At 50.1% G+C, this 10,081-nt stretch overlaps 1 protein-coding gene across 1 annotated transcript in view; it reads right to left on the minus strand.

The window, feature by feature from the left end:
* DYSF (dysferlin) overlaps positions 1–10,081 on the minus strand; it is a 123,448-nt gene that overhangs the window by 31,687 nt on the left and 81,680 nt on the right. Inside the window, exons 35-39 of the mRNA XM_081960009.1 lie at positions 6,461–6,476; positions 6,085–6,186; positions 5,680–5,841; positions 4,452–4,617; positions 3,655–3,728 (exon numbers count right to left, since the gene is read on the minus strand). Of these exons, the coding sequence (XP_081816135.1) occupies positions 3,655–3,728; positions 4,452–4,617; positions 5,680–5,841; positions 6,085–6,186; positions 6,461–6,476 (520 nt within the window). The remainder of the gene's footprint in view (positions 1–3,654; positions 3,729–4,451; positions 4,618–5,679; positions 5,842–6,084; positions 6,187–6,460; positions 6,477–10,081) is intronic.

Genomic DNA, 10,081 nt, shown 5'->3' on the forward strand with positions numbered 1-10,081 from the left:
ATTAGTGAGGGGTTAGACAAAACACAAGTCAAAAATACAATCGCAAAAGCCAAGGTCTTCGTACAAACACAGTCTCGTTTCTCCCAACCTCTCTGGCATTTCAACAGGTAGGACTTCATATCCAGCTGCAGGAGGTCAAACGCCCAGGAGTTTTAAAATATGGCCATCTAACAAGGATGGCCAAAGCACCAGAGGGCAGGTCAAGAAGCCACGGACGGAAACTCATCAAGGAGAGAAGCAACCTGGGACTAAGGAGGAATTTCCTAACAGTGAGCCCAATTAACCAGTGGAACAGCTTGCCACCAGAACTTGTGGGAGCTCCATCGCTGGAGGCTTTGAAGAAGAGGTTGGGCAACCATTTGTCTGACATGGGTCTCCTGCTTGAGGAGGGGGTTGGACTAGAAGACCTCCAAGTCATTTTCTTCTGTTCTGGCCACGTGGACCTCCCCGAGAAAGGTCCTCACGGTAAGAACAATTAGCCAGTGGAACCACTTGCCTCCAGAGGTTGTGGGTGCTCCATCACTGGAGGTTTCCAAAGGGAAAAAAAGTCTTTTGCCTGGAACACAATAGGATCTCCTGCTTGAGGAGGGGGTTGGACTAGAAGACCTCCATGGCCCCTTCCTTCCAACTCACTTATTCTGATGTCCTGATGCTGGAATAGGGTTTGGGTTTGGCTAGTCTAAAGAAAAGAATTAGGGGTGACAGGATAGCAGTCTCCCAGTGTTTGAGGGGCTGCCCCAAGGAAGAAGAGGGGGTCAACCTATTCTCCAAAGCCCCTGAAGGCAGGACAAGAAGCAACGGATGGAAACTCACCAAGGAGAGAATTAATAAGGAGGAACTTCCTAAAAGGGAGGACAATTAACCACTGGAACAGCTTCGGAAGTGGTGAGCTCTCCATCACTGGAGGTTTTTAAGAAGGGGACTAGACAGTCACTTGCCTGAAATGGTAGAGGGTCTCCTGCTTGAGCAGGGGGTTGGACTAGAAGACCTCCAAGGCCCCTTCTAGCTCTGTTCTATTCTAAATCTTCTTCCATGCTACACCTGGTGGCCAAAGATGTCAGGTGGCCCCTAAGAAACCCAAAGCTGCAACCGAAAGCTGCTCCAGGAGGCCCCCAAAGAAGTCACTGGCCCACCCCGGGAGATTTATGACCCATCAGGTAAAAGCTGGTTTCTCACTGCCTCTCTGGCTACCGTGTGAATCCAACAACTTTTAGGCTGGAAAATCCAGGGAGTTGCAACTGAGAAACTCCTGCAGGCCAGAAAAGGCTGAACGGAGGTCAGAGGAAACGGAGGATGCAAAATGAAGGATGATCCACCGGGGACATCCTGTGTAACAGAAGCTCTCCGCATCTCCATGTGCAGCCACGGCTTCGACCGAGATCAGATTTAGGGCTGCCGGCCGCCAAGACAAACAACGGGCAGGATTATCCAATTACAGCCTTCCAACTCGTTCAATTATCCAATTATTGTAATGATCAATTATTACGTTGACTGAACGGCCCCACCTCAAGAAGGCTCACCAAGGGCCTGGCTTCGGCTGCAAGGGAAGTATCAGGTGGACGCAAGCATTGATTGCTACATACTTCCTGGGGGAGGGGGAGACAGACACGGATTAAGTTTGCAGATGACATGGAATGGGGAGGGGGGGTTGGGGAGGGGGCTTTAAGACTTCAGAGGGAAGCGGGGAAGTCGGAGAAAGCACGGAAGGCCGGAGCACCCGGCTGAAATTAGAATTAAACACAGTAGAATGACGTAGAGTCCTAGGGGAAACTCAAAGGTCTTCTAGTCTGACCCCCTGCCCAAGGCAGGAGACTCACACCATTCTGGGCAAACGTTTGTCCAATCTCTCCTCAAAAACCTCCAGCCATGCAGCGCCCACAACTAAAGAGACAAAGAAATGCAGGTAATCCTCAACGTACGTCCACTGCTGAGCCCAAAGTGCCCATTGCTAAGCGAGACGGTTGTCAGTTTTGTCCCATTTTACGACCTTTCTTGCCACGGTTGAATCGCTGCGGTGGTTGAGGGAATTTACACAGCCGTTAAGCGAATCTGTCTGCCCCGTTCGAGTTCTCTTAAGGTCGCAAAAGGAGATCGCGTGACCCTGAAACGCCGCCACCGTCATAAATACGAGTCACTTGCCAAGTGTCTGAATTTTGAACATGTGGGATGCTGTGCAACGGTCATAAGTGCGGAACACTGGACATAAGTCCCTTTTTTTCAGTGCTGTTGCAACTTCGAACTAAATGAACGGTTGTAAGTCAAGGACCGGCGGTAAACAGGATGTAATTTGACACAGAGAAATGTAAAACGTCAGGAAAACGAAAGGCAAAAATGCAGGATGGGGAAGCCTGAAGGAAAGCTACCGGTGGTCCTTGACTTATGACCGATCACTTAGCAACTGTTTGAAGTTACAATGGGCCCACCTGGGGGCTGCCCAGGATCTGGCGTCACATGGCCACACGGCAGGCAGGCTCTCAGTGACATCACGGCATTTTGGGCCGTTTACAGCGTCCCACGGTCCTCGTTTTATGACATTTTTGCTGAAAACCAACCCTTACTTTCCCTTTTTGCAAAACTGCCCCTCGCAAAGGATGTCTCCGCTTAATGACCCTCACGTTCACTTAAGAACCGAGCGGGCTGCTTTACAACCAACTGGTCTGCTTAACGACCACTGCGAAAAAGATTGTGACATCAATCTGGTCATGTGACTGACCTGTTTTGACTTATGACCATGATGGGCGGTTTCCATTACGGTCGTAACTTGAGGAGTCCCCTGTTAGCGCCCTCTCAAAGGAAGTAAGATTTGGGAGAAACCTCCAGGCAGAACACACTGTCAGCCGATGGAACGGACTGCCACTTGAAATATGACTTCTCCTTCACTGAAGGTTTGGAAGAGAGGTTTGGACTATTAAAGATGTTCCTGCGCACAGGGGTTAGACTGGATGATCTCTATGGGACCTTCCAAGCTATGATCGTTATAGGGAAGAAACAACTGAACTGTGTTCTGTGTGGTGGCTGCAAAGATCTCAACTTTTTCATTACATTTTGGCCTCCAGGACTCTGGACTTTTCTGGGGAGTTTGGTGGAGTCTCCCCTGCACAGACGTGCATGACACAAGAACAGAGCTGGAAGGGACCTTGAAGGTCTTCTAGTCCAGCCCCCTGCTCAAGCTGGAGACCCTCTGCCATTCCAGACAAATGCCTGCCCAGTCTATTCTTAAATAGTGTGGTGATGGAGCACCCACAACTTCTGGTGGCAAACTGTTCCACTGGTTAATTGTCCTCACTGTCAGGAAATTCCTCCTTAGTTCCGGGTTGCTTCTCTCCTTGATTATGTGCCATCTGTTGCTTCTTCTTCTCCTGCCTTTGGATGGGTTGGAGAATACCTTGATTCCCCCTTAAGTACTGGAAGACTGCTATCAGGTCTCCCCTTCACTAAACCAGGCATACCTCACTCCTGCATCTCAAGACTCTTTCCCTCATTGACCTCAGCAGCTGTCAATTCTGCACCTGCTTGTATCATCCCCAAGATGCAGCCCCAACCAGCCTCAAAGGAGTTCTCCCCACAGGTAGTTGCACAACAACATTAGCCTTGAAGGTTGCTCCTTCATGCTTCTTTCCATCTGATGTTATCCTAGCACCTGAGCTGGCTTACCTGGACAGAGATGAGAGGTTCTTTGTCATCAATGTCAATCAGAACATCATCTTTTGGGGTGAGGGTCATGTCATCTGTAACAAATGAAGAAGAAACCTGGCTTCAGCTTTTGGAGTTGGCTGTTCTTGCTTCCATCAACATGTCTTTCAAACCATCCCTGTCACTCAACAGCTGCCTTCCAAAGAAGTCTTTCCCACCAAGAAGATGGAACAGGGACACTTTGGACACTGTGATTTAGACACATTGTCTGGGAAGGTTCAAGGTACATTAAGCTATCAAGCAGGCCACATGCAAAGTCTTCTCCAGTCCATCATTGTTCTGGGTGTTGTATTCAATAACATCTGGAGGTTGACGTGTTGGAGAAGAAGAACAGACACCATAAAACCAACCCTGAACCAACAAGCCCACAGATAGGCGACCATGGATAATCAGACCTTCAGGAAGTCACCATAATGAAGTGACTTCGGTGGACCACACAGGTAGTCAAACCTTCAGATGATACTCAACAACAAGGGTCTCCAAACCTGGCCACTTTGAGACCTATGGACTTCACCTCCCAGAATTCCACAGTCAACTTGGCTACTTTAAGACTTGTGGACTTTAACTCCAGGAATTCCCCAGCCAGCTCTGAAAGTTGAAATCCACAAGTCTTAAAGTAGCCAAGTTGACTGTGGAATTCTGGGAGTTGAAGTCCACAAGTCTCAAAGTGGCCAAGTTGAGAGGCCTCTGCTCAAAAGCAAGGCTTCCTTTGCTAATCTGACCTATCAGGTAGTGGTTCCAGGAAAGCCCATCCTGACCTGCGCGGGTTTCAGGAAACACGGCGTCTTCTTTGTAGGGGTCACAGAAGAATTCTTGCAGGGACCGGATGGTGCACCGGCCCACCACAGGTTTGCGGCCAAAGGGCCTGTTGTCAATGACTTTGATGACGATGGGAGGACAGTAGAGGTCTTCCCTCGGCAGACGCTGGAAGAAGGACAAGGGCAGAGGAAGGAAAAGGAGGAGGAGGAGGAGGAGGAGGAGGAGGAGGAGGAGGAGGAGGAGGAGGAGGAGGAGGAGGAGGAGGAGGAGGAGGAGGAGAAGAAGAAGAAGAAGAAGAAGAAGAAGAAGAAGAAGAAGAAGAAGAAGAAGAAGAAGAAGAAGAAGAAGAAGAAGAAGAAGAAGAAGAAGAAGAAGAAGAAGAAGAAGAAGAAGGGACAAGATTTATTCAATCTATTTAATATTACATGTCTTGACGGCAGCAAGAATTGTAACATGCACAACACTGGGGAAACAAAGAACCACCCATAGCAGAAGATGTAGTTTAAAAATCACTAGATTGTGCAGAAATGGATAGGTTGACATTCAAGATAAAAGATGCAGAATATTTTCAAACACGGGACCTATTTTATCAATGGCTGGACAATAAAAGTAGAAATCAGAAATTGTTAAAATACTATTAGGTATGTTATGTTTAATATATTATTATATTATATACTATTACTAGCTGGATACCTGTGCTTTGCTACAAAATCATGTGATTGGGCTTGATACTAAAAGCTTGAAAATTAATGTAGAATGTGCAACTCCTTAGCATCAGAGCATATTAATATAAGGCAACTGGCAGTTGGAACAGAGTTCCTTTTAGGTGGGGAGGGGGAGTAGAACATCTACCTCCTTAGCATTGACGCATGTTAATATAATACTGTATAAGAAATATTGATGATCTGATGGTCATTTCAACAAATCCTTTCTTAGCGGGGACCTAGAAGCCAAGAGGAACATGCGTGCCAAATTTCAAGTTTGTAGGCTTTATAGTTCTGGAGATTTCATGACGAGTGAGTGGCATTTGGCTTTTATATAGAGAGATATAAGTAAATTAACCCAGAAAACACACTGTTCATAAAAGTGCTTGTGTATGTTAAGGAAAATGCATAAATAAACTGTTCAAAAAAAGAGAGACAATATTGATTCAGATAAGACCGAAAGAGTAAATATAATTTCCTCTTGTCGCGAGGGAGAAGAGGACGCAGAATGAAGCTGCCTCACCACTTCCATGAAGAGGACGGAGACGTCAAAGTTGGGATTCTTTTTCAGGTTCTTGATCACAGTTGACTGGACCATCTGCCCACCACACTCCACCAGAAGGCTGGGAGAAGCCACGCTGGCCAACTGGTAGCTCTTCAGGTTCCGAAGGCCCCAGGCCAAGACCTGCCCCCCAAACCCACGGAATGTTAGCCAAGACGGAGCTTATTTTGCCAGAGAAGGGGTGGGGATGAAGAACGCGATCTCTACTGCTAAGCAAATGAAATAACCCAGACAACGCGGTGATTATTAAGCACCAACAAAATGTCAACAATAGAAAATTAAGAAAAGTTTATTTTTAAAAATGGGCAATTCTCTTTCCTTAAAGGTTTTCAGAGGTCCTCCATTCACAAGGACTTCTATGCCTACCTCGATGGCCGTTCGCTGGAGAACAGGCTTAATTCCTTGAGGGACCATGTAGATGTTGGGCTCCCTCTGGGGTGGAGGGTAAGGCAGGTCCGAATCTGCAGACTGGAAGAGACATAAATTGGGTCAGTGCGTCTCTTTTAGGCGGTAAGAGAAACAGAAGCCCATTTGCTGGTTCCTCCAACCAACCCAGAAGTAAGGAGAAACTTCCTGACAGTGAGGACAATTCACCAGTGGAACTGCTTGCCACCAGAAGTTCTGGGCACTCCATCACTAGACAGTCTTTTGTCTTTGTATAAGGTTTCCTGCCTGAGTAGGGGGCTGGACTAGAAGACCTCAAAGGTCCCCTCCAACTCTGTTAATCTATTATTCTGCTAACCTCTTCTCTAGAGTCCCTGAAGGCGGGACAAGAAGCCACAGATGGAAACTAAGCAAGTAGAGAAACAATTAAGGAGAAATTTCATGACAGTGAGGACAATTAATCAGTGGAACAGCTTGCCACTAGAAATTGTGAATGCTTCAACACTGAAGGTTTTAAAGAAGGGATCGGACAACCATTGGTCCAGAACGGTCTCCTTCTTGAGCAGGAGGTCAGACTAGAAGACCTCCAGGGTCCCTTCCCGCTCTCTTATTCTGTTGTTTTCTTATTCCTTCCGGTGACTTCACTCGCAGGCAAAACGAAGGGTGCGTAGTGTTGGCTAAATGGAAGGAGCCGTTCTTCAGATTCAGGCCCAAAGGGAGTCAGACCCTCGGGGGTCTCCAGATCGGAAGCCGAGCTGGGAGGGTTTTGCCATTCAGGTGACCCCCAAAGCTTTGCTCCTCGCCTGTTGCAACACCCCCTGTATTAATAGCGAAGCATCTTCTGCTTCCGTGGATTCATCTCCTGGGGTTTTTTTAACCCCGTGGGCTGAATTAAAAATAAAATAAACAAAAATAAAGTAAACAAAAGCAACAAGATTTTTTTTAAAAAAAATGAAAGGCAGACTGGGGGGCCACCAGGTGATTTTTCTGCCATCCCTTTTCTATGTTTCCAACTTCCCTTTGAGGGAGGAGAAGAGGCTGACAAGCAGGTAGCCCTCGGCTTACAACAGCTCTCTTAGTGACCATTTTCAGTGCAAGAGCAGTGAAAATAGGGACGTGTGATCGTTTTCCCACACTTACGACTGGCTTGTCTTTATGACGGCCGCAGGGTCCACGGGGTCACGTGATCCCTTCTGCGACCTTCTGACGAGCAAAGTCCATGGGGAAGACAGATTCACTTAACAACCAGGTTATTCACTGGCAGCTGCAGGGATTCACTTAACGACAGTGGTGAGAAGAGTCGTATAATGAGGTAAAACTGAAATCCGGGGCTCCCTGGTGGCCATAAGTCGAGGACTACCTGTGTAAAATGTCCAGCGGTAGCATCGTGCTATGAGCTGCTGGGCATCAGGGCACTCCAAATTCCTGAAATTGGGATCGGTCAGCCCTTGCAAACGGGTGGGAGCCCCCCGTAGCCCCCCCTCCCGTCGTGGCCCACGTCTTCCCAGAGAGCAAAAATCCCCAGGCTTCCCCATAAACCCGATCCCGGGGGGGGGGGGTGTTAGCCTCCAAAGGAAAGGAAACCCCTCAGGCAGGAAAAAAAACCAAAGGGGGCTCTCAACCAGGGGCAGTTGGAAGCAATTTCGGCTGCAGTCACTTTTTCTAGCCAAAAAAGAATTATTGCATTAAATTAAGGAGGCAGATCCATTTCAAACATCAGATCGGGTCGTATTTATTTATAGATCCCGCCGATGTATATTTAATGAGGGCTGCAGGGAGGCGGGCAGGGTGGGGGCCGGCCAAGGCTGCTCGTGGGGGGGGGAGGGATGGGGGGGAGGCTAATTTTCCCTGGCACTTGCCAGGAGCTGCCTAAACAGAAGAGCTTGCTGTGCGTGATGGCATTGCCAACTCTGCTTGGGCGTAATTGGAGCCCCCCGTCCCCCTCCCCAGCCCCCCAATGCAGGCCCCCCCACCACCACCACCACCGGCACCGCTTGGAAGATTTTTTTTAAACGCTTTTTTATTTTTAGCCTCATACTAAAAATAAAAAGTTCACTGTCCCTCAGATACCCGGGTGTGAGTCCCTTGGTGTGAACTGGGGCCCAGGGAGGCGCTTGCTGATTGTATACTTGGCTCCTCGCTATGCATCAGCAGCCCTGCCCGAGCTCCTCGAGCTAATCTCAGCGACGGCAGTTGAGACCCCCAGACTCTTGGTCATGGGGGACTTCAACTTGCCGTCAACGGGAGCGGCTTCCGAGGTGACTCGGGAGTTCATGGCTTCCATGACGGCCATGGACCTGACCCAATTAGTTCAGGGCCCCACTCACGAAGGGGGCCACACACTGGACCTCATTTTTGTATCTGAACAGTGGACGAGTGATCTGGGAATAGGGGACTTAGTCATCACGCCCCTGTCATGGTCAGATCACTCATCCCTCCGGCTGGACTTCCCTGGCGCTATCCCCCACCGCGAGGAGGCGGAACCAGACTCTACAAGCTGGTACCGCCCCAGGCACCTGATGGAATCGGACAGATTCCAGACGGAGCTTGGGCCAATACCTGTAGCCCTGTCCCACTCCCGTTCCGAGGACCTAGTGACTGCCTGGAATAGGGCGACGACTGGGGCCTTGGACCGGGTTGCGCCTTTGCGACCTCTCCTGCGGCATCGACCCACCCGGGCTCCTTGGTTTACTGAGGAGCTAAGGGTGATGAAGCGCCACAGGAGACGTCTAGAGAGCAGGTGGAGGTCCTCACGCTCCGAATCTGACCGAACACAGGTAAGAGCCTATTTGCGGACTTACCTCGTGGCAATAAGAGCGGCCAAGCGGAGGCATTGTGCCGCCCTTATTGCGTCCGCGGATAACCGCCCTGCCGCCCTGTTTCGGGTGACCCGCTCCCTTTTATCGCAGGGGACGCGGGAGACACCCTTACAGGGAAGAGCAGAGGAGTTTGGGGAATATCTGCAGGACAAAATTGCTCAGATCCGGAGCGGATGGACCTCCGTCAGTGGACCAGACGAGCCGCCAACAGCGAGTCTTGAGAGACCATTCTGGGAGGAGTTTGACTCTGTTGCCCCCGAGGATTTGGACAGGTTGCGTGGACGGCTGCGGCCCACTACATGTTCAATGGACCCGTGCCCCTCCTGGCTGGTACTGGCAGCCTGGGAGGTGACACGAGGCTGGCTTCTGGGCCTGGTGAACGCCTCATTGGGTGAGGGATACTTACCAACCGCCTTGAAAGAGGCGGTGGTGAGACCCTTGCTCAAGAGACCTTCGCTCGACCCAATGGAGCTAGCTAATTACCGTCCAGTCTCCAACCTCCCCTTTTTGGCGAAGGTTGTTGAGAATGTGGTGGCGCAGCAGTTCCCGCGACACCTGGACGAATCCGACTATCTAGACCCACGCCAGTCCGGCTTCCGACCCGGGCACAGCACAGAGACAGCCTTGGTCGCGTTGGTCGATGATCTCTGGAGGGCCAGAGATAGGGGTTGTTCCTCTATCCTGGTCCTATTAGACCTCTGGCGGCTTTTGATACCATCGACCATGGTATCCTATTGCGCCGGTTAGAGGGGATGGGAGTCGGAGGCACCGTTTTGCGGTGGTTCGGCTCCTACCTCTCCGACCGGAAGCAATGTGTGTTGACAGGGGGGCAGAGGTCGACCCTGAGGCCACTCACTTGTGGGGTGCCACAGGGGTCGGTCCTCTCGCCTCTCCTGTTCAACGCATATGTGAAGCCGCTGGGTGAGATCATCCGTGGTTTTGGGGTTGAGTACCACCTGTACGCTGATGATACTCAGCTATACATTTCAACCCCAAACCACCCCAACGAGGCTGTCGAAGTGATGTCCCGGTGTTTGGAAGCCGTCGGGGTCTGGATGGGGGACAACAGACTCAAACTCAACCCCTCCAAGACCGAGTGGCTGTGGCTACCGGCACCTCGGTTCAGCCAGCTGACACCATCGCTGGCCATAGGGGCGAAC

The sequence above is a fragment of the Natrix helvetica genome, assembly GCF_964273705.1.
Source record: "Natrix helvetica genome assembly, chromosome: 7".
Classification (NCBI taxonomy): Eukaryota; Metazoa; Chordata; class Lepidosauria; order Squamata; family Natricidae; genus Natrix; species Natrix helvetica.